Source organism: Lactuca saligna, chromosome 8, assembly GCF_052625555.1.
Source record: "Lactuca saligna cultivar CGN05327 chromosome 8, ASM5262555v1, whole genome shotgun sequence".
Lineage (NCBI taxonomy): Eukaryota > Viridiplantae > Streptophyta > Magnoliopsida > Asterales > Asteraceae > Lactuca > Lactuca saligna.
In genome coordinates, this window is record NC_136424.1 from 35,477,462 (window position 1) to 35,503,033 (window position 25,572).

The window sequence follows — 25,572 nt, forward strand, 5'->3', positions numbered from 1 at the left end:
AGTTATTCATATTACAAAGAATTTAAGTTAAGAATTTAAAAAACTTATGTTAAATTACGGATGTAACAATATAAATGCCGGTTATTATTATTAAGCAGCAGATTTAATTGATCAAACTCATTAAATTTTGGCAATGTGCAAATGCCATAAAAATGCAAGAAGATATCGAAAGAAAAAACTATTTATAGAGTCATTAACAACATACTAGCCCTTTTCAAAAATTTGATGATATATTCAAAGTAATGATAAAATAGGAAATTAATGTAATTTATATAATCTTTTATCAAATATATTATTACGAATGATTAAAGATAAGATATTACATATAAACAACAAATATGCTTAAATATACAAACATGTTTTTTTTTTTTTTTTTTTTTTTTTTTTTTTTTTTTATATAAATAGTTTTTACCAAACACCTTAGAAAATAACTTAACTATCAATTAATAAACTAAGTCAAACATATTTTTCATTTTATCATATTTTTTGACAACTCAATCCGAAGACCCTAACTTTGAACAAGTACAACAGCAACTGAACTATTTTCGATCTTCATACGACGGAAAAGGGCAAGAGTAGTGTGGATACGCCGCGCAATTAAGTACGCCCGTGCTCCAAAATAGACAACATACTAATAACAGCTTAGAGCGTCTTGTCGGGGAAGAGTTAAGAGGAAATTGATTTGGTTTGAAAGCAAGGGCTAGGGCTTTTGATAGTAGTCGGATGTCGAACAACTACAACCATACTAAACCCTGCTTTTCTTGAATCTTGATGTCAGCGAGAATCACGAGGTGAGCGGCAAAAAGTTCGCATTTTTTTTCTTCCCCTTCTTCTCCAGTCTCTCCTTCACACATAACTGTAAATGTATGTATGCATGGTTGAAAAATTAAACATTTCTGTTGTTAATCGTTAGAGTTGATCGGTTTTACCAGAAATCGACACTGATTCTCAGTTGTTTTTGGTGAAATTGTGTCAAGTTTTTTACCCAATTCAAGAAATTTCGGTTACATTCTTGAAAATTTCTGTTCTTGCTACGTAACTTTGTGAATCGCAAGGTACCCTTTACGAGTACATGTCTGATCACGCTAACCCTCTTTATGGGATTTCTGGAAACTCAATTCTTGCTATTTTTAATCCAGGTTGGGTCAGAATTTGGGACTTGTCACGTGTTGATATCGGAAAGGAAAACTTATCATTCAACTGTAGTGTCTCAAATGGAACCTATAGCTATCAGTTCAACAGACAGCGAGTCTAGTGATTGGGATCTAGATCTGTATAAAGCAATTAATGCATCACAGTTAGAGGATTCAGCTTCTTCATTTCCTAATTCCAGGGGTGATCGTTTTCTTTCACTGCCATCTTCATCCGGGATAAATAATACAGGTAAAGAAAATACATCATCTTGATTAGTACTTAGGAGACCTATATATATATATATATATATATATATATATATATATATATATATATATATATATATATATATATAGTTATTTAACTTATTAAGTCTTTATCTATATATTCTAGGTCTGCAAGGAACAATTCAACCTGAAAGAAAACCTTCTCAGAATGGACACTCATCTCATTCTAATCATGATATGGAGGATGACCAGCTTCAGATTCTATCCAGTTTTGGGGGTAATAATTGATATATCTCCTTAACATCATCTTGATTTCTGAATCGACTTCCATTTTTAGCACAAGATTTGATAAACAGTTATTTGTAACAGATTCCAAAAGAATACTTCCACCATCCTTTCCACAATCTTCATCAAGTTCCAGGCAAATTGTTCCTCCAAGAGGTGTAGGCAGCAGTCAAACTCGTGAAACATATGGAAAGACTTATCCACATCAATGGCCAAATCATGTAAAGGCTCACATGGAAGAAACTTTCAATAGGGCTAGTAATGATGTGATGAAGGACAACCATGTGAGTAGGGTTCTACCTTCATACATGAATCCTATCTCTGTTCCAACTTCACAATATGGAGCTCAATCTGATCTTTATCGCCCTGGTGTGGTTGATGAACAAGCAGCTGTTGATGAAAGGCTTATTTATCAAGTAGCATTACAGGTATGAGCTTCTCATTTTATAAACAAGTCATCATCTTTCTAGTGATACACTATTTTACTGATATATTGCTTAAAACTGAAAAAGATATGTTTTCTTTTATTTTTTATTTCAGGATCTTAATCAAAAGTTGCCTGAAGCAGATTTACCCGAAGGTCTTATGTCTGTATCTCTTTTAAGGCACCAGGTTTTCTACTCACTCGATCACAAAAAAAAGTTCTTTACTTTATTATATTTAGTTATTTATGCCTCTATATATGTTTTAATTATGTGTTTCTAGAAAATTGCATTGGCATGGATGATTCAAAAGGAAAAGAGTGTGGCGTGTTCTGGTGGAATTTTAGCTGATGATCAGGTCTTACACTCTTACTATTTGCTTCCTGCTTTGTAGTTGTTGTTGTTGTTGATTGATTAAAAATTTAGAATCACACATTGACATACTTCTTTTTTTTAAAATCTTTTTCCATAGGGTCTTGGTAAGACCATTTCGATGATTGCACTCATACAGAATCAGAAATTTTTATCAAAACCAAAATCAGATGAATCTTTAAAAGCTGAAGCTTTGAATTTAGATGATGATGATGGAAAAGATACAGTAGTTGTAGATGAAGAGAATCATGAAGTAAAGTTAATAACCGAAGCCAGCACCTCAACACAAAATTTTCACAACCGAAAACCTGCAGCAGGATCACTGGTTGTGTGTCCTGCAAGTGTTCTAAGACAGTGGGCCCGTGAACTCGATGAAAAAGTTCCAGATGAAGCTAAGCTTGATGTTCTAATCTACCATGGTGGAAATAGAACCAAAGATCCTGTTGAATTAGCAAAGTATGATGTGGTTCTTACTACATATGCCATTGTAGCAAAGGAAGTCCCAACTAAAGTGTTTGATGAAGAAGATGATGATGATCAAAGAACTGGGGACAGATTTGGAATATCTTCATCTTTTGCTAATAGGAAAAGAAAAGGGGTTAATGGTGGTAAGAAAAAGAAGGGTAGAAAAGGAATTGATGGTTCTATTATTGATTGTAGTGGAACTCTTGCTAAAGTGAATTGGTTTAGAGTGATATTGGATGAAGCTCAAACCATAAAGAATGCTAGAACACAAATGTCTAAATCTTGTTGTGGACTTAGGGCTAAAAAACGATGGTGTTTATCAGGGACACCTATACAGAACTCCATTGATGAAGTTTTTAGTTATTTTAGGTTTCTGAAATGTGATCCGTATGCAAATTATAAATCTTTTTGCAATCAGATTAAGATCCCAATATCCAGAAGCTCTGAAACAGGTTATAGGAAACTTCGAGCTGTTTTCAAGGCTATAATGCTTCGTCGAACAAAAGGTAAAGTTTTTTTGAATTTTTTTATTACCATTATTCTTATTTATAAGTGTCTGAATACATTAAGTCCATTTTTTTTTGGCTTAACTCAGGCACTTTGATCGATGGTCAACCTATTATCAACTTACCTCCAAAAACCATAAACTTGAAAGCAGTTGACTTTTCAACTGAAGAACGAGCTTTCTATCAAAAACTTGAAACAGAATCACGTTCAAGATTCAAGGTACTTTTTGCTTTTTCTCTTAACTTCTAAAAAGTTTGACCTAAACAAATCCATTTCAAATATTTTTTTTTTTCAGGCATATGCAGCTGCAGGAACTGTAAGTCAAAATTACGCAAATATCCTTCTGATGCTTCTACGCCTTCGACAAGCATGTGATCACCCTTTACTTGTGAAAGGATTCAGCTCAGAATCTGTTAGCAGAGTCTCCACAAGAATGGCAAAAAATCTCCCAAAAGACATGCAATCCAATTTGTTAAACCTTCTAGAAACCCTAACCATATGTCACTTATGTAAAGTAAGTTAAAGTTAACTACCCTTATCATTATCATTCTTCCAAAAGCAGAATACCATTTTCCCATTGTTGACATTTTTACCCTACAGGATCCACCTGAGGATGCTGTGGTTACCCTATGTGGACACGTGTTTTGTTATCAATGTGTGTCAGAATACTTAACAGGAGATGACAACACGTGTCCAGCTCCCAAATGCAAAAGCCAAATTGGTGCAGATGTTGTTTTCAACAAAGCTACTTTAAGGAATTCAGTCTTTGGTGGTGATGATGATGATGATTATCATGGTGCGAGTTCTTCAAGAATCGATGCGAAATCGATTGTTTTACAACAAGATTATAGTTCTTCAAAAATCAGAGCTGTTTTGGAGATCATTCAGTCGTTTACAGGAGCATGTTCGAGTTCTAGTTCTAGTTCTAATGTTGGTGAAGGACCAGTTAAAGCTATTATTTTTTCCCAATGGACACGAATGTTGGACCTTGTTGAAATGTCACTTAATCAGTATTGTATAGTGCACAGAAGACTTGATGGATCAATGTCTTTGGCTTCTAGAGATAGGGCTGTTAAAGAATTCAACACTGATCCTGAGGTTCACTTTTTCACATCCTACTTCATACTTTTATAGTTTATACTTAAAGAGTAAATTACAGTTATGGTCCCTAAGTATAATAGCTGATTTTTGCAATTTCAGTCTTTATTTGAGGTTTTTGGTGCACATTCTAAGTAAACTGACTATTTTTAGTCCTTGAGTGTAGCTGATTTTGACAAATTTGGTCCCAAAAACGTTAAGTAAGAACCAAAATTGCAAAAATCACCTTTTCTCGGGGCCTAAAATGTTATAAAAACCTCAAATAAGGACCAAATCTGCCAAGAAAAAACTTTTTTGGACCAAAGTTGCAAAATTCAGCTATACTCAAGGACCAAAAACCTCAAATAAGGAACAAAATTGCAAGAGAACTTGTTTGGACCAAATTTAGAAAAATCATCAGGGACCAAAAATGTTACATAAACCTCACATAAGGAGTAAAGTTGGAAGAGAACTTTTTGGACCAAAATTGCAAAAATCATCTATACCGAGGGACCAAAAGTATAATCTAGTGTTATGTTTATGTAAATTGAGAAATGTTGCATGCAGGTGATTATTATGTTGATGTCACTGAAAGCAGGGAATCTTGGTTTAAACATGGTGGCAGCATCACATGTTATTCTTTTGGATCTTTGGTGGAATCCAACTACTGAAGATCAAGCCATTGACCGAGCTCATAGGATCGGTCAAACCCGTCCTGTGACAGTTTCAAGACTCACCATTAAAGATACGGTTGAGGACAGAATTCTTGCTCTCCAGGTTCGTTTCAACGGAATCAACCATTCCATTCCTTTTCCATGATTCCGTTCCATCGACTCTGTCTGTGTGTGTGTGTGAGAGTTGAATTGAATTGATGAAAATTTGGTGAATGTAGGAGGAGAAGAGGAAAATGGTGGCTTCGGCTTTTGGTGAGGATCAAAGTGGAAGGTCGGGCCCTCATTTGACTGCAGAAGATCTGAGATATTTGTTCATGGGGGCGAATCAACCTGTTTAGATTTAAGTTAAGTGGTGGAAAGCTATATGTAAATAGTAGTAGTAGTAATTGGTATTGATGTAGAGAAGGAAAAGGTTATATGTTTCTATACCTAACTTTGAATGTGCTTTTATTCGGTTAACTTTATGTTTCGGATTTATTGAGGAGTCACACTGGGCGGTTAATTCGGTCCGATTTTGGTTACAAAAATATAAAGTTATATAGTTGTAAAACGTAAATATATAATTGAAATACATAAACATATCATCCAGATTGTTTCTAACCTAATATAACTTTTGTAAAACCTAAATATATCATTGAAACAACATGGGGAAACTCCAATAAATGTAAATCTTGCATAATTTGTGTTTCCTTCTTGAATGTTGGTAATAAAGTTTTAGCCAGTTTCTTCGATATTGATATCAGTATATGACAACACTTTAGCTAATTTTTTTTTCCTTCTGTCATCCAAAATCTCGTGTTCCATCTCGGTTAACCCTTCTTCAAGGTCACCTTCTTTTAATATCGTGTCACTAAAACAAAGACAACTTATAGTAGCTAAGAATTTATACTGACTAACTTATGTTCTTTCACAAACAACCAACGATTAATATAGATGATTAAACGTTCATATGTCGTGAAAATAATAAATCCAATTGTATTATTATTGTTACCAAGTTTCGTCAAGGAGTAAAAGGCGTAAATAATAAATCCAGTTATATTATTATTGTTATCAAGTTTTGTCAAGAAATCAGATCGATCATTCGCGCGAGAGAGAGAGAGAGAGAGAGAGTGTGGGCTTTGTCCATCCCTTGATCCACTAAAGCCTTTGCAGGTCTATAAACTCACTAAATGTTTCTTCCTCAATCGATATTGGATAATGAAAACTAGCCAACTTGTTTATTCCATTAAATTTCCAACAATTAAAATATCAAAGCTTATGAATTATTTGAGAGTTATATTAAAATATCATTGTTGCTAAGACAAAAACAACATTCCAAAGTTCCTCCCAAAAAACGATTAAATTCTTGAAAGTTTTGATTGAGAAACTTTTGTAGCCATGACGTGCCGATACTCGTTAAATTCTCTTGAAAGTAGACAACATATAATAAAACTCTACATATCCAATACAATCTTTTAGTGAAACATTAATCAATCGTCCAGGAAAGATACATAGTAATTGAAAATGACATTACTGTAACTGTACATAACAACCTATATAAACATAACAACTTCCATTTGATAAAACACCAAGTAAACATTAACCATATCTATATGATTGATTCCATTTCGTATACGGCCCAAGTCCAATGAGAAAAAGAGTTAATGGGTCGTTTGATAGTTGCGGACTGAGAAAATGCTGATTGAGAAATGTCTGAGTAATAAATTCTAACCGAGTAACAAGCTATGTTGTTTGATTGTACATCTGATTGAATATGCGATGCAAAATGACCATTTTACCTTATGCTCTTTATAATAATAACAACAACAACAACAACAACAACAACAATAACAACAACAACAACAACAACAATAATAATAATAATAATAATGTATACAAAAGCTTCCAACACAATAGACATTAAATATACTATTTTAGAGATTAAAACACAAAAAACTCTCTAGCTTGCTAATATACACCATCGTTTGTATAGGGGAAACATGAGTTAGTTCTCGTAACCTCCCATTTCACTTTCTTGAGCTACAAATTTTTATCCAAGGGCAAGGGTATTAGTGGAAAGCCTTGCTTCCTTTCTCAATCAACCATTTTCCAACTCTTTTCTCGTCAAACATTTCTTACCAAAAACGTCTGACTTGACTCAGTCAGACCCATATCAAACGGTGCCTAAGCGTTGTTGTACTTTCGGTTCTAGTCAACCAACTCATTTTTTCTATGTTTACATGTTATCTAAAGTTGAACAAGTTAGCATTTTTTAATTTTACACTTTTGGGCTATATTTAAATTTTTTTACAAATTTATTTGAAAAATTAAATTTTATTAAAAATTCATCCCAAATTTAATTTAATTCACATAATTGGTTTTTCCAAAAATTTTTAATAAGTTTTACAACTTTTTTCTAAGTTATTTATTGGTTTTTTAAATACAACGTCTTAATTTGGGTTACAGTATTTTAAACTTTTTCTGCACTTTCATATGATTTCATACAACTTCTTCTAAATCAAGTATCTTATAAAGATTTTAAACTTTTTAAATCTTTTTATGTTTACATTAAACTTCTTTTTATTACTTTCATGTAACCCTTTCCTTTTTTTGCAACATTTTTTTAAAAAGATTTATAAAATTTTTATACTATTTAAAAAAAATTGTAAAAGCAAATTTAAAAATATAATACAAGCTTAAAATGTTGTATTAAAATGTAATTTCTTATAAACTTTTAATTAAAACGTAAAAAAAGTTGTATTTTTCAAAAATATTTAAAAATATTTTCGTTTAAATGCAGGTGTATTAAATTTGTACGAAAATGTAAAAAAAATTAAAAACTTATAACCCAAGTTTAAGATATTATATAAAAAAAATGAAATAAGTAGGAATATATGGATTAATTATAAATGTCTTAAAAAAGGAAAAAAAAAAAGAAAGTAAAAAGTAAAAACTAAGTGTACAATAATACAGAATTGTGATATGTGATTTTTTATTGTAATTGTATTTACTAATTATTTGTATTGATAATATGATTTAAATGGTACTTTTTAATTAATTAGCAAAGATTGGGCCTACCATTCACCTTGATGCAGTCAATTCTCACATCACTCCGTCTTTTGGGCCTACATAGTTGAATCCCTATTGTAAATCCATCTCCTAGGCTCCTAGCAACTTGCTAGGGGTGGCTTTTTCTCGTTCGCCGGTTCAAAAAAAAAAAAAAAAAAATTGAAAATCGTTGTTATTAATTTAATCTTTAATTAAATCAGACAAAAACTTATCAAATATTAAAAGCAACCCTTAACCATACGCTAGAAAAAGTTGAACCGCAACTATTCGAAGTTTACTGAATTATGAACAGCATTCAATTAATAAATTCCACCAAGCAGTCTATATTAGTCTACTTCCGTAGATGCCAAAACAATGGTCAACATTTTATTTAAATGGGCATTATTCAATTTGCATTGGCAAAAAAAAAAATCAAAAAATAAGCAATGAACTAGGGTTTGAACCGTCCCCACCAAATGCAGTTCGACACCATATCTATCATGGAGACGATTAAACCATATAAAATGAAGCACAAAAATATCAAAATAAAATTTGGATACAAAAATTATGTACGAATGAGGCAGAAGAAAATAAGACTTGAAAGTGTATATTAAAAAACCTAATAAAAAAATATTATTAAAAAATTATGTAATGGATCAAAATGTAACTTTAAAATATAGTAAGAGATCAAATCATAATGTATAAAATATAAATTATTTAACTTTAAAATTATGAGAGATAAAAACTATTAAATAAACATTAATTAAAGGGAAAAAAATTAAAATATTAAAATCTTCTATCACCAGAATCTAAATGGTTATTTTTAAAAAAAACTGTTGTTTTATATTTTACCACATGTTTGACAATATATAACATGATTTGTTTTTAATAAATTTTGATTTGGAAATAGAAAAAACAAATGAAGAGTGAAACCACCTCAAAAACCATATTTTGTATTTAATATACATAAGTATTCCATCACTCCTTGCATTGCACGTTTGCGGTGGAGAACTCATTTACAAAGTAAATCATAAAAACATAAATAAGGTTTTGAACCAAACAATTATGTATGGAGAAGTCACACGAAATATAGTTTGAAAGTGAATTTTGAATATATTAATTAATGTTTAAATATAGTAGTAATATTAATAAAAATAAAAACTATAAAAATAATTATGTATATGACCAAAAACATAACTTAAAAATATAAATAGGAGAAAATCAAATCTTAAAAATACCAATAACTTAAGTTTAAAATTATGAAGTTGATTTAATCAAAATTATTTTAGGGTAGAAAATGTAAATATGAGAATTTTTTATTATCATAATCAAATTTGTTATTTTTAAGGAAAATGTTTATTTAGAACTTATATTATATTCTATAAACTTGTATATTGATATGTGTTTTTTATCCGAGAAAATTACTAATCTAACCAAATTCATTAATGATTTTAGATAAAAAGTACGAATAGTAATTCTCTTTTTATCTGTCATTGGTTTAAAAACATATGAACAGCCTACGAAAAGTGAGAAGCATAGTAAAACTACCTCACAAACCACATTATATGCAAATTAAAATATATTAATTATGATGTGGTCTATTCTTAATTTTTTCTTATGCAATATTCATTTCAGCTTTTCATATTGTTGTTTTCTGTGTTGCTTTTTGTTATTAATAAAAGAGAGAATTACTAATCTAGTAATTTTCCTTAATTATCTATGTAAAAATAGTCAAAAATAAACAATTGTCCAAAAACAACCCATAAAACCGTAGATAATTAGAATGATCTACTATTTCGCCAAATGGTCTACAATTTTGGGTTAACTATAAAAAATAAAAATAAAAATGAAAATCTAAAACCGTATGTTATTTTATAACTTACGGTTTTCTCTTCACGATCTACGGTTTCCAAAACCGTAGTCTACGGTTTCAGTAATATTTTTTTTGTTTTTCGAAAAAAAATCAAAGAATCATAATATATATAATTTTATACAGGTTACAACCATTTAAAAAAACGAAAAAGTAAAATAAAATCCGTAGGTTTTATATGAAACCTACAGTGTAAAAATCCACAATGCACAAACTGTGCATTGTGGACTTGTATACCGTAAGTTTCTTATGAAGTCTACTGTTTACTACTTTTTTTTTCGGTTTTTTCTAAATGTTATCCCTATGTACAAAAACTATTCCTAATCAAGAGTACAGTAAAATTTCGGTAAAAAATAGACGTATCTCTTTTTCTTTGGGTGCTCCATCGAGAAAAAACAGTAAAGACCCAAAGGAAAAGTAGTAAAAATGACCTAATCTGAAAATCAATACATTATATATTATGAGCTAATAGGCCCCAAAAGAATAGACGAGTCGGAAAACAGTAGCTCATTGCTTTAGAACCGTAGACTTCACCCCATTGACCGTAGTCAACGCTAGCCAGGCTTTTTGGCTAAAGTCGTTTTTTGGCTATTTTTGGATAAGTAGTTAGTAAAAATGGCTAAATTAGTAATTCTCTCTTAATAAAATGAATTTGATTAAAAAGAAAAAAAAATAATAAAAAAAAAGTAGATAATAAAATTTGGTACGTATAAATGTATAATAAATATTTGATTAAGGGATTTCCCTAACGTTTTCGTTACAATGACGTTACAAAAACCACTATCAACACACGGCACTCCAATTTCACACCTACCATGTACCCTTCCTCACGCCGTCTAATACACCGTTACGCGTTTTCAACACACTACTAAATAAATCGTTAATTCCGTTAGTCAACACATTTACAACGTCGGAGAATTTCGCCGCAGCGTTTCCCATCTCTTTAACGTCATTCTCCAATCGACCACGGTGTTTCTCGTCGCCGTCGGAGACGACTTCGTCGAGGACATCGCATACAGCTACCACTTGCTTTGCCGTATCTTCAAGCTCCAACAACCACCCTTTTTTCTCTGCTCCAATGGAGAATTGCTTTGGCTTTATCAGTTCGTAGATTTGCGTCTGCACGCCGTTGACCAATTCCGCCCATAGGAACTCCGCCGGAACTCTGACTTCAACCGCATCGGACTCTCCGTACAGAACGGAAACCAAAACGCCGGCTACAAAGAGGGTTAAGACTCCAAGTCCGTGTAACGTTCGCCGGATCAGATCTTTTGCGCTACTTGTCTTCCCAAGCGGCAAGCTGTTAATGGCGAAAGTCAGTTCTTCTATCAAGGTCTTCGCGCGTTGGCCTTTCTCCTTTGAAATTTCTTGTGTGTGGCTAACGGATCTGAACAGAGCATCCTTCGCCTTTTTCAGTTTTTCAGGGGACGGTATCTGACCCGAGGAGTTTATCATCCTAAGACCGAGATTCATCAGAAGTCGTCGCTCAGTTAATTGCTGAATCGCTGACGAAATCAAATTACACAGATCCAGTACCTTTAGACTGTAATCCATATACAAAGCTTGATAATAATCCGATTCAGATCTCAAATTCGAAATCTGATCTTGCGCTTCGAAATGAACAATCGACAGAAATGAAACGGCCTTCGACATCCAAGATAAGCTGATAATGGATGAATCAGAGGCCGGGGTTAGTGTTTTCAGATGGAGAATTACCTTTTCATCGAAGGATCGAGCAGCTAGTTGGTAGTTTTTTTGGTTAGGCGAGGATTTCTTGGTGAATGATTTAAAATGGGAAGTTAAATGAGTTTTCTCGACGAGAAACATGGCTGACAGATAGGAAACGATCGGATAGAGTCGCCGGAGACGAGAAGTTTTATTCGCCGGGATTTAGCAGTCTGTTTTTGATTTTCGGGTTTATAATGTGAATTCAAGTTCGATTTCAATATATATAATTCAGAAGGGACGTGTGAATAAATATACGGCAAAGAATCTTCTAGGAAAACCCTGAATTGCCCTCCCACTGACCGTTTGATATATATATTAGAAATCGTAGGGACCACCGGGTATACGTACATTTGACGTTTTTTTTTTGAGTAAATTACACGAATGGTCCCTATGGTTTAGGGTAATTTGCACGTTTGGTTCCTAACTTATTTTTTTAACTCGGAAGGTTCCTACTGTTTGTTTTTATTACGTGTTTGGTCCCTGTCTTACATAAAAAGTCTATTTTTCCCTTTATTTTTTAATTTATTTAAATAAACATACCCCTAATCTCACCCTTCTCACCTTACCTTACGTACCGCATTATTTTTTCCTATTTAAATAATAGTCTTTTTAGGTATGATAGGGACCAAGCGCGTAACAAAAACAAACAATAGGGACCAGACACGTAATAAAAACAATCAGTAGGGACCTTCCGAGTTAAAAAAATAAGTTAGGGACCAAACGCGCAAATTACCCCAAACCATAGGGACCATTCATGTAATTTACTCTTTTTTTTTGGAAAGTGTCAAATTAAAAATAAAAATAAAAATAAAAGAAAAAAATTAATAATTAAGGATATTTAATTTTTCTTTCAAAACTATTTTAATTTTTATAACGAGAAACCCTAGCCTTCACCTTTAAGAAAAAATTAATTATATTTTAAGTTTGGATTCATTAAATACACTATATTTCTGTACTATTGTAACTATAAAGTTTCAATCTAGTTCTTTAGACCATGTCATTTGGGGTTTTCGATACTTTTGATCCATTTTATAGATGATCTTGGAGTTGAGAGAACTCTAATATCTTTTGATTAGTTTGGAATGTTTCTTGGACCTCATGGATTAGGAAAGTTGTGATCTTTTGCCTTTCTTTTTTGCCATGCAAGTTATCTTGGTCCATTAGACCATTTTGGTGTATTAACGTTTAGATCTTTGAAGCTTGAGACTTGGTGAATCTGATGGTTGGAGATTTGGACTTAGTGGATTAAATTAAGAAAGATGTATTTTTTGGATCCCTTTAAGATTTAAAGTCTACATCTTGATTGTTTGGACATTCCTAATGGATAAAGTTAGAAACTTTATCCCTTAAGACCTTGGAAATGATCAAATTTGGGCTTTGGAGCTCCTATAATCGGAAGAAAATGGATTAAGTTCGTTTAAGTTGTTCAGACGAGTCCTTACAGCCTGGCCTTAGGCTGCCACGACGTGGCGACTAGGGAATCATCGATTGCTTTGGCATTTGGTGCCCAAGACGTGGAGGGCTGCTGTTGGCAATTTTGACCTTAGCCTTGACCGTTGACTTTTTGACTAGTTTGACCTTTGGTCAAACTTGGGTAGAATTGAGTATGGACAAATGATTGATTGCGGTTTGGCTTTAGGAAGCTTGGGTTGTTTGTTCTGTTGCTGAGATAGTTGTTAAGCTTCTAATGAGTAGTTCAGGTGGGTTCTTCCTTACTGTACTCGGGGGTTGAAGACACCAATGTCGGCCCTCTCGACTTTGTATGTATCTTGGTATATAGAATGTGGTATGTTGTAGTGATTGGATATTTGGATAGTCGGTAGATATGTATAATTACCTGTTTTGCTGGTTATTATTGTTATTAGATTATGTGCATATGTCGACATATTGTAATGAATTGGGTTGAGGTGGTCCTACTTTGTACTGAAGGCCAAGATACTCGGGGCGGTCCGGATAAACTGTAGGCCTTGCGAGGAGGTCCAGTCAGGTCATAGGTTCGCAGAGCGGTCCAAATAGACTGTAGGCATTGCGAAGCAATCCAACTAGGTTGTAGGCTCGCAAAGCGGTCCATACATATTGTAGGCTTTGCGAGGTGGTCCAAGAAGGCTGAAGGCTCGTATATGTATGTTGTTATCTGTTTGGTTATATGTGGTATATTGGGGGGAACTCACTAAGCTTCGACTTATAGTTTGATTTCATGGTTTCAGGTACATCATATGATCAGGGCAAGGCAAAGACGTGATTGTGCACATCATCCTTGGATATTTTATTGATAGATGATTTTGTGATACTCTGATTTATGAATATGGTTTTTGGAAACAATGTAATGCATGACTTTTGGGTTATTAAATTGTTTTGAAAATGAAATTTTTTATCATGATTTTTGGGATGTTATAATAAGATAGTACCCAAATTTGTATTATGTTCCTCGGAGTACAAATGATGAATCTGGGACAGTACCATCATACACCTTGTTGAATATTAGTGAATTATAGAGAATATTAATGTCATAAAGAGAACCAAAACTACTGAAAAAGGCATGTAATAACCAGGGGTGGAGGGAATAGGGGGACTAGCATGTGTGTTGCCCCCCCCCCCCCCCCCCCCCCAAACATCTTATATTTGTTCAAGTAATATTAGTCATAAAACCTTTAAGCTCATAGTAAAAACTGGTCACCAAAGAGGCTAAAATCTACACATCCCACTAAAGCCCAATATCTTTACTCTTTTATTTGACGATTGTAATTTACACACACAATAACACAAAAAAATGTGAATAAATCAACACGGAAAGTTAGAAACGATAATTACAATCCTCAACATTCATGATTCTTTTTCAAGAAAAGGTAACTTTAAATTCTTATTAGTTATGGTTAATATATAATTTTTCTTTACTTTCTGGTTAATATCATAATTAGTTTCTTAATATCTTATAGTCATTATGGTAATCATTATCAAAAGATAAACCGGATCCAGATCCATCTTCTATTTATGTATTTTATTCACATGTTTATTATGTTTAATCTTTTAGATAATTATAGATTTAGTCTTCATTAATTGTTGTAACTGATCCATGTTAATCGGATCTCCTTGTATATATGTACCGATCTAATTCACTGTGAAATATAAGTTTTCTCTATTCAATTATATGGTATTAGAGCAGGTCTCTTCTTTTCCTCTAAACATATTTCCCAATGGCTGATCTCATGACTACTGAAACAAACTCCTCCTCATCTGTTGTCAACTCTCTTCCCCTCTCCATAAATTCTCTAACCCTAGTTCAATTTCCTTCCTCACTGAAATTGAACTTTACCAATTACATGAGCTGGAAGACATAGATTGAAGCCCTACTTTACGGATTGGATCTTTACAAGTTCATTGATGACACTCATCTTCCCCCACAACCTACAGTGACCCCTGAATGTGTCTCTACTCCTCATACTGATTATCCAGCATGGTTTCGACAAGATCGTCTCCTTTTTGGAGCCATTGTTGGCACTCTTGCCCCTACCATTGTTCCACTGATCACTAGTGCAAATACTTCTCTTGAAGCCTAGAAAATCTTATCAAACACCTATGCTAATTTATCGCCTCAAACAAACAACTAAAACATCTAATCAATCAATTACAGACTACATGCAAACCATTAAAACAATTGTTGATGATTTAAGCATCTTGGGCAAGCAAATGGATCAGGAAAACATCACAGACGCCATCCTCACAGGTCTTGACTCTACATCTTACAAAATTGTCATTGAATCCATCCATGCACGTGATACACCTATCTCCTTCTCTGAACTTCATGAAAAAGCTCATCAATCATGAACTTTCCCTAAGTCAAACACCTCCCATCCCTACCACTATTCACCACCCTACTACGTCATTTGCTGCTAACAAAAGACCTCCCAACAGGCCATGGAACAATCGTTCCACTTCCAATAATAATGCCATCTTACCCACCCCTACTTCAGCCCCAAACACGAACAATACATCCCCACGACAATTTCTTGGCAAATGTCAATATTGTTTTGTTAAAGGCCATTCCCTAACCTCATGCTATGCCTTAAAAAACAAATATCCTCATATTGCTTTGCCATTGTAACGCCCCGATTCTCAGGTATTGTCCGATTGTAGTTTCGTGGGTGGCCCTACTCGACGAGTTGGTTGCCCTACTCGTCGAGTAGCAGCGAGATTGAATTGCAACTTAAGTGACTGACTCGGCGAGTCCACGAGTGGGACTCGGCGAGTAAGAGATGGCAAAAGAAACCCTAAGTCCCAAGTTCTGCACTCTATTTAAGGAGGCTTAAGCCCCATTTGGCCTCCTTACAGTCAGATAGAACTCAAAGGAAAACCCTAACCGAGTATTTGTGCCATTAATGCCTTGAAAGCTTGAAAGGAGAACTTGTGGAAGGAAGAACTTGGGGAAGCAAAGGACTAGAAGCAAGGGAGGAGTGGAACCCGAAATCTACCTCAACTAGCACTCATAGAAGGTACCAAGTCGACACCTTTATCCGTTTTCCATTCTAGATCTCATATAGTTGAAATCTAGGGTTTTGAGGTGTAAGTAAGGTGATATTGCAAAACATAAGCTAGATCTGAAGTTGTAACTTCAGATCTGGACCATTCCCGAGTTCTAGATCCATAAAGTTCCTGTCTTGGACGTGAATGAGACTTTCCTTGTGCATGAAACCCATTAAGAGCTTAGTTTTGGACATTAAGGACCTTTTTAGCCATGCATACACATAAAGTTTGCAACTTTACGTGAAAGGCATGCCCTGGAAGCTTGGATCTGAGGTTTGGAGTCGTTACATGGCTTAAAATGGATCTGTATGGCTTAAGGACTAAAGGAACTTGGCGAGTCGCAAGAACGACTCGGCGAGTCGGATGAATATAGTCGTGAACTCGACGAGTTGGTAGAACAACTTGGCGAGTCCAATGAAGGTTGCCTTAGACTCGACGAGTTGCATGAGCAACTCGGCGAGTCGGATGAGTTTCCTCTAAGTTAGGAATGCGTGTGTATCAACGTATTACTAGAAGAGAAACACGGCGAGTGGTGCTAGGGCCTCAATCGAGAATCGTGGGAACTCGGCGAGTCACGTCGGTGACTCGACGAGTAGGTAAAAGTTTCGAGGAACTCGGCGAGCAGCCGGGGGTACTCGACGAGTTAAGGTCAACATGGAATGTTGACCTTGACTAAGTACTTTGACCTTGATCATGGTTAACTAGTTGGGTTATGGAGTACTCTATGAGGATAGAGACTTATGAGCATAATCAAATTATGGTAATAGGTGGTGGAGTCTTTGACAAGTGATCGGAGAGCTGTGATTACTTACCAAGCTGACATATACAAGGTGAGTTATCCTCACTATACTAAGGGGTCCAAGGCACCAAGGCCGGTCCATTGGATTTGATATCCTAGTAGTCATTGATATGTTGAGTTGAGTTAGTAATGTATGCCAGTTGATATGCTAGTCGGGTAGATCTATAGGACTGCCTGTGATACTGATTGATGGATTACCTGTAAGTGCATTTATATGTTACATGTTGACATGTTAAGTGGGGTGGGTTGAGGTTGTACTGCTCCGTGCGCTAGCCAACAAACCCGAGAGTATTCCAGATATGAGCTGAGGGCCCGGTAGGCATTCCAGACTCATACTGAGGACTCGAGAGCATTCCAGATACGAGCTGAGGGCCCGGTAGGCATTCCAGACTCGTACTGAGGGCTTGATGGCATTCCAGATACGATCTGAGGGCCCGATAGGCATCCCAGACTCGTACTGAGGGCCCAGGGTAGTCCAGCTTGTAAACCTGTGGACCCAGTGCATGCTATTCTTTTTTGATTGGTATGATATGCTAATGTTGATAATGCTATGGGAACTATATGTGTATTGATGTTTTGGGGTAACCCACTAAGCTTTCCGGCTTACAGTTTCAGTTTATTATTTCAGGTACATCAGGGGATTGCGGTAAGGACAAGGCATGATCATACAGCTCCTCCTATTATGTTATTTTTGGGGACAAGACTCTGATAAACAATGTTTTGAAAACATAGTTGTAATATTTGGTGAACTTGATATGTTTTTAAAAGTTTAAATTTGTTTGAAATTTTAGATGTTACAAGTTAGTATCAGAGCCTCGGTTTGAGTGAATTGGAGGAACATTCGTGTGAATCCAGTCTCAAATCAAGGAATGTTTTTTTTTTCTTTCAAAAATGGTTTAATAAATCGATTTTCAAAATAAATCAGGAGGATGCAGGATGTACGATCAGCCGGAGCCAGTAAGCAAACCCCAAAATACCATACAGTTATTTGATTATGTGACATATTATAACAACATGCTAGTACTAGGCTCTGGATCTTCAGGAATTGCATGAAAGAATTGCCTGATTGCGTGGTGCCTGCTAGCCTAGGGTTTCCTTTACATGAAATTGACATCATTACTGTAGTGATTTAGTGTATGCACCACAGTTGTACATAATTAAGACCTTATAGCCTGAGAATGTCTGATTTAGCCTTATGTTTATGTTCTTGTTTGATTGGGAGCTTAGGGTAGGATTTAATATTCAGAAGTCTATCGGGTCTAGCATTATGTATGGCTAGCATGCACTAGTGTTGCAGGGTTGGTGGAAGTTTCTTGAGTGGGTAGGTGTTGGGATAAGTCCACCGATTTCGAGTCGTCTAATATTCCTTAGGAATCGGACTTGAGTGCTTGATGTAGTTATATGTTTTGTTAGGGCGTTGTGGTAATACTTGGAACAAATATGGGTAGGTGTGGAAGGTAGTATGAGCTCGTACTACTGAAAGCACAGGACCCATACGCGTCACAAGGAAGTCACAACTCCCAGGGTTATGTTGGGGGTTGGTCCCTAGTTGTTGTAAACGTTATCTAATGCCTTGTGTTGTGTTTCAGAATAGTGATGACTAGGTGCTTTGTGACTGGATCCGGGTCAGGATCAGGATCGGGATCAGGAGAGGGCGGACCGAGGGAGCTGACAGCACCCGAGACGATCGGCCAGATGACGACGTAGGAGATGGACGACAGGATTCGAGCAATCCTGCATGATGAGGTTGTTGTGTTGTTCCGTGCCGAATTGTTGGAGATGTTCTGGTCAATTAAGACCGCCATGGTGGAGTATTTCGATGAGTGTTACGCAGCCCTCGTAGAGACAACTGCCGCAACATCTGCATCAGCTGTAACTACGGTAGGGGGAGGAGCAGGTAGGGGTTTTCAGTACCGGGACTTCGACAACACGAAGCCCCCTACTTTTGATGGGACACAGGATCCCATCAAGGCTATGAGATGGATTTCAGATGTAGAGCGGTGTTTCTTCACCTGCTCGTGTCCTACTGACCAAAAGGTCAGGTGTGCTCTTAACCTGATTAGGTCCAGAGCCAAGGATTGGTGGAGACTTGCGAATGGGGCTTATACTGATGATCAGAGAGCTGCTATTACTTGGGAGTAGTTCAAGGATATGTTCCGCGCTCGTTACATTCCGAGGGTTGAGCGGGAACGTTTGGCACAGGAGTTTCTGAGTCTGAGACAGGATGGAGAGTCGGTGACGGAGATCACCCGTATGTTCACCGAGAGGGCGATGTTCTGCCCAGAGTTTGCCTCCGAGCAGTCTCAGATGACCAGTTATCTGAGTATGCTCAAGACTGGTATCCGACAGTTCGTGTCCACCCAGCGATGTGATACTCTTCTAGAGTTATAGGAGGCCGCCAGGCGGTGGGAGTTGGAGATTGAGCTACAGCTGAGGGAGCAGCGGACGACCCCGATACTGTCGCAGCCGGCGCCGAAGCGGCCTAAGACCACAAATGCTAGGATCGGGGACCAACAGGGCCGCACCTGTAGGAAGTGTGGCAAGGGTCATTCTGGGGTATGTCGGGCTGGTAGTGGGTGCCACAAATGTGGCAAGGAGGGACATTACGCGAAGGACTGTCGCCAGGCTGCCGCAGTTCCTGGTATGAGGTTATGTTACCACTGCAACCAGGTCGGCCACATGAGGGCCAACTATCCACTACTTGCCGCCAAGCCGGTGCAGGCTGCAACACCAGCTACTTTGAGGATCACAGATGGGAGATCAGACAGGTCAGAGCCTCCGAAGGCTCAGGGTCGTGCTTTCCAGCTTACGGCGGAGGAGGCCAGAGCAGCACCAGATGTGGTTGCTGGTATGTTTCTATCCTCACCTTGTTTTATTTATCTGTTATATGCTTATCTGTTGTACCTGTAATTAGGTACGTTTTTGGTGAATTCGTTGCCTGCTTTGGTCTTATTTGACTTGGGGGCGAGTCGGTCTTTCGTATCTCAGTCTTTTAGTGGGGAGTTCAGTACGCCTATGGGCGAGTTAGAGTGTCCGTTGCGATTGTCCATTGCTAACGAACACGGGGTTTCTGCCTCTTCAGTTTATAGAGGATGTGACTTGGAGATCTTTGGGGTGTCTTTTCCGATAGACTTGATTCCGATTCCCATGGGGGAGGTGTGCGTGATTGTGGGCATGGATTGGCTCAGTAGGTTCGGTGCTATGATTGATTGTGAGGGTCAGCGAGTCGTGGTTCGAACCCCAAGTGGTGGAGAACTGATTATATACGGTGAAGTCACCGGAGTAGGCTCAGGTTTTTGCTCAGCTGCTAGGGCTCGACAGTACATTCAGCATGGGTGTATGAGTTATCTAGCGTACGTGGTAGATACGCGAGTTCGGGACCAGATTTCGGTCTCCGATGTACCAGTGGTCAGGGAGTTTGTAGATGTGTTTCCGGAGGAGTTGCCAGGGATACCTCCGAAGAGGCAGGTTGAGTTCAAAATTGACCTGGTGCCAGGTGCGACCCCTATCGCTAAGGCGTCGTATCGGCTGGCGCCGCCTGAGATGCAGGAACTGTCATCGCAACTATAGGAACTATTGGGCAAGCAGTTCATTCAACCTAGCAGTTCTCCGTGGGGAGCGCCGATTCTTTTCATCCGGAAGAAGGATGGATCACACCGGATGTGCATTGATTACCGGGAGTTAAACAAGCTAACGGTAAAAAACCGTTATTCACTCCCGAGGATAGACGACCTCTTTGATCAACTGCATGGTGTATCTTGGTTTTCCAAGATCGATTTGAGGTCTGGGTACCACCAGGTCAGGGTCAGGGAGGAGGACGTGGAGAAGACCGCATTCCGAACTCGTTATGGACATTACGAGTTCGTGGTGATTCCGTTTGGGCTCACCAACGCGCCAGCAATATTTATGGAGCTGATGAATCGGGTCTGCAGACCGATGCTCGACCGCTCGGTCATAGTGTTTATAGATGATATCTTGGTGTATTCCAAGACCCGAGAGCAGCATGAGGAACATCTACGAGAGCTATTGGGGGTCCTGAGGCGGGAACGGATGTACGCCAAGTTCTCGAAGTGTGAATTTTGGTTACGAGAGGTCCAGTTCCTTGGACATCTCGTTAACCAAGAAGGGATCTTGGTCGATCTGGCCAAGATCGAGGCGGTTATGTAGTGGGAGGTTCCGAAATCCCCCTCAAATATTAGGAGCTTTTTGGGATTGGCAGGATACTATTGGAGATTTATATGGGATTTCTCTAAGATTGCAGTACCCCTCACTCGTCTCACAAGAAAAGGGGTGGATTTTTGGTGGGGTCCCGAACAGCAAGGAGCGTTCGAGACCCTCCGTCAGCGTTTGTGTGAAGCGCCAGTCTTGACACTCTCGGAGGGGGTTGAGGATTTTGTGGTGTTCTGTGATGCCTACATCACAGGGTTAGGGGCGGTTCTCTTACAGAGAGGACGAATGGTAGCCTATGCATCGCGGCAGCTGAAACCGCATGAGACTCGATACCCTACGCACGATTTGGAGTTGGGGGCAGTGGTGTTCGCCCTCAAGATATGGAGACATTACCTTTACGGGGTCCGCTGTACCATTTACACAGATCACAAGAGCTTGAGACACATCATGGATTAGCGAAACCTAAATATGAGGCAGCGCAGGTAGCTCGATGTAGTCAAGGACTACGATTGCGAGATCCTTCACCACCTTGGTAAATCGAATGTGGCTGCGGATGCTTTAAGCCACAAGTCAGCGGGGTCTTCTACTCCCGCAATATGTATGAAAATAGCTGTGGACTCTCCGCTTGTGAGCTTAATCAGGGATGCCCACATGGAGGGCATAAGACTGGAGAATTTGAAGAGAGAAAGGATTAAGGGTGAAAACACCAGGTTTGTGCAGGATAGTCGGGGATTACTGACCAGATATAGTCGGATTTGGGTTCCGATGACTGGCGGGATCAGACAGATGGTTATGGAAGATGCTCATAAGTCTCACTTCTCCATCCACCCGGGAGCCAACAAGATGTACCAGGATTTGAGCTTGAGCTATTGGTGGTCGGGTATGAAATGCGAGATTGCTTGGTACATCGAGAGGTGCTTGACCTGCAGGATGGTCAAGGACGAACACTAGAGGTCGCATGGCAAGTTGTAGCCCCTGGAGGTTCCCATGTGGAAGTGGGAGTAGGTCACGATGGACTTTATCACCAAGCTACCAAGGACAACAAAGGGGTTCGACGCCATTTGGGTCATCGTGGACCGATTGACTAATAGTGCCCATTTCTTGGCCATATGGGAGAGTTCCTCGGCCGAAAAGTTGGCCGAGGTGTACGTTCGTGAGATTGTGTCTCGCCATGGGATTCCCGTTTCCATTGTCTCAGATCGGGATGTCAGGTTTACCTCCCGTTTCTGGCAGAAGTTTCACAAGGAGCTAGGCACGCGGTTGCACTTCTGCACAGCATTCCACCCTCAGACAGACGGCCAGAGCGAGCGGACTATTCAGACCCTCGAGGACATGCTGAGGGCGTGTGCCATCGACTTTGGTGGGAGTTGGGATTCTCACCTACCGCTTGCAGAGTTCGCCTACAATAACAGCTATCATTCTAGCCTTGGCGCCCCGCCACTCGAGCTGTTGTACGGGCGGAGATGTCGTACCCCGATTTGTTGGGGCGAGGTGGGCCACATGGTAATGGGTCGGACGGAGGTGGTTTTGCAGACGACCGAGAAGATTCAGCAGATCAGACAGAGGTTGCAGACAACTCAGAGTCGGCAGAAAAGTTACGCCGACGTGCGCCGATCTGAATTGGAATTTCAGATAGGCGACATGGTACTTCTGAAGGTCTCACCCTGGAAGGGTGTGATCCGCTTCAGGAAAAGGGGAAAATTGGGCCCTTGATACATTGGGCCATTTAGGATCATTGCAAGGTTTGGCAAGGTGACTTATAGACTAGAGCTTCCGGAAGAGCTCAGTCGGATCCACAATACTTTTCACGTATCGCAATTGCGAAAGTGCATTACGGACCAGTAGGCCGTGGTATCATTGGATGATGTTCAGATTGACAAGCGCCTGAACTATGTGGAAAGACCTGTGGCCATTTTGGAAAGAAAGACGAAGATTCTGCGGAACAAGGGGATACCTTTGGTAAAGGTACAATGGGAACATCATAAGGGATCCGAGTGGACATGGGAGCCGGAGGCGGAGATGCGCGAGCACTACCTGGCATTGTTCATCCCAGCGGACTTCGAGGACGAAGTCTAGTTCAAGTGGGGGAGAGTTGTGACGCCCCGATTCTCAGGTATTGTCCGATTGTAGTTTCTTGATTTGGACCTACTCGACGAGTTGGTTGCCCTACTTGTCGAGTAGTAGCGAGATTGAATTGCAACTTAAGTGGCTGACTCGGCGAGTCCACAAGTGGGACTCAGCGAGTAGGAGTTGGCAAAAGAAACCCTAAGTCCCAAGTTCTGCACTCTATTTAAGGAGGCTTAAGCCCCATTTGGCCTCCTTACAGTCAGATAGAACTCAAAGGAAAACCCTAACAGAGTATTTGTGCCATTAGTGCCTTGAAAGCTTGAAAGGAGAACTTGTGGAAGGAAGAACTTGGGGAAGCAAAGGACTAGAAGCAAGGGAGGAGTGGAACCCGAAATCTACCTCAGCTAGCACTCATAGAAGGTACCAAGTCGACACCTTTATCCGTTTTCCCTTCTAGATCTCATATAGTGGAAATCTAGGGTTTTGAGGTGTAAGTAAGGTAATATTGCAAAACGTAAGCTAGATCTGAAGTTGTAACTTTAGATCTGGACCATTCCCGAGTTCTAGATCCATAAAGTTCCTGTCTTGGATATGAATGATGCTTTCCTTGTGCATGAAACCCATTAAGAGCTTAGTTTTGGACATTAAGGACCTTTTTAGCCATGCATACACGTAAAGTTTGCAACTTTACGTGAAAGGCATGCCCTGGAAGCTTGGATCTGAGGTTTGGAGTCGTTGCATGGCTTAAAATGGATCTGGATGGCTTAAGGACTAAAGGAACTCGGCGAGTTGGATGAATATAGTCGTGAACTCGACGAGTTGGTAGAACAACTCAACGAGTCCGATGAAGGTTGCCTTAGACTCGACGAGTTGCATGAGCAACTCGGCGAGTCGGATGAGTTTCATCTAAGTTAGGAATGTGTGTGTATCAACGTATTATTAGAAGAGAAACACGGCGAGTGGCTCTAGGGCCTCAATCGAGAATCGTGGGAAATCGGCGAGTCACGTCGGTGACTCGACGAGTAGGTAAATGTTTCGAGGAACTCGGCAAGTAGCCGGGGGTACTCGACGAGTTAAGGTCAACATGGACTGTTGAGCCTGACTAAGGACTTTGACCTTGATCAGGGTTAACTAGTTGGGTTATGGAGTACACTATGAGGATAGAGACTTATGAGCATAATCGAATTATGGTAATAGGTGGTGGAGTCTTTGACAAGTGATCAGAGAGCTGTGATTACTTACCGAGCTGACATCTACAAGGTGAGTTATCCTCACTATACTAAGGGGTCCAAGGCACCAAGGCCGGCCCATTGGATTTGATATCCTAGTAGTCATTGATATGTTGAATTGAGTTAGTAATGTATGCCAATTGATATGCTAGTCGGGTAGATCTATAGGATTGCCTGTGATACTGATTGATTGATTACATGTAAGTGCATTTATCTGTTACATGTCGACATGTTAAGTGGGGTGGGTTGAGGTTGTACTGCTCTGTGCGGTAGCCAACAAACCCGAGATTATTCCAGATATGAGCTGAGGGCCCAATAGGCATTCCAGACTCATACCGAGAACTTGAGAGCATTCCATATACGAGCTGAGGGCCCGGTAGGCATTCCAGACTCGTACTGAGGGCTTGATGGCATTCCAGATACGATCTGAGGGCCCGATAGGCATTCCATACTCGTACTGAGGGCCCAGGGGTAGTCCAGCTTGTAAACCTGTGGACCCAGTGCATGCTATTCTTTTTTGATTGGTATGATATGCTAATGTTGATAATGCTATGGGAACTATATGTGTATCGATGTTTTGGGGTAACCCACTAAGCTTTCGGGCTTACAGTTTCAGTTTATTGTTTCTGGTACATCAGGGGATCGCGGCAAGGCCAATGCGTGATCGTACAACTCATCCTGTTATGTTATTTTTTGGGACAAGACTATGATAAACAATGTTTTGAAAACAAAGTTGTAATATTTGGTGAACTTGATATGTTTTTAAAAGTTTAAATTTGTTTGAAATTTTGGATGTTACAACCATCCATACCACGAAACACATATACTGTCAACCTTACTCAACCTTCTATTCCTCACACCTCCAACAACAATCCTACTTGGCTATTTGACAGTGGAGCATCTCATCATGTAACAAATGATCTCAATGCATTATCTCTCCACACACCTTATGATGGAACTGATGAGTTGGTTATTGGTGATGGTTCATCTCTTACTAT

At 38.6% G+C, this 25,572-nt stretch overlaps 2 protein-coding genes across 2 annotated transcripts; one reads left to right on the forward strand and one right to left on the reverse strand.

The window, feature by feature from the left end:
- The first annotated feature begins 496 nt into the window (after window positions 1-496).
- On the forward strand, window positions 497-5,640 carry LOC145008894 (helicase-like transcription factor CHR28). The gene is made up of 12 exons (XM_078967521.1): window positions 497-791; window positions 1,140-1,383; window positions 1,528-1,638; window positions 1,731-2,074; window positions 2,187-2,258; window positions 2,352-2,426; window positions 2,541-3,411; window positions 3,501-3,631; window positions 3,708-3,926; window positions 4,013-4,510; window positions 5,057-5,266; window positions 5,382-5,640. The coding sequence occupies exons 2-12, from the start codon at window positions 1,215-1,217 to the stop codon at window positions 5,499-5,501; spliced, it is 2,820 nt and encodes a 939-aa protein (XP_078823647.1). The 5' UTR covers window positions 497-791; window positions 1,140-1,214; the 3' UTR covers window positions 5,502-5,640.
- A 5,134-nt stretch (window positions 5,641-10,774) lies between these two features.
- On the reverse strand, window positions 10,775-12,012 carry LOC145011238 (UPF0496 protein 4-like). Its single transcript, XM_078969904.1, has one exon. It carries the CDS (start codon window positions 11,885-11,887, stop codon window positions 10,871-10,873), a length of 1,017 nt encoding a protein of 338 aa, XP_078826030.1. The 5' UTR covers window positions 11,888-12,012; the 3' UTR covers window positions 10,775-10,870.
- Between the last annotated feature and the right edge of the window lie 13,560 nt (window positions 12,013-25,572).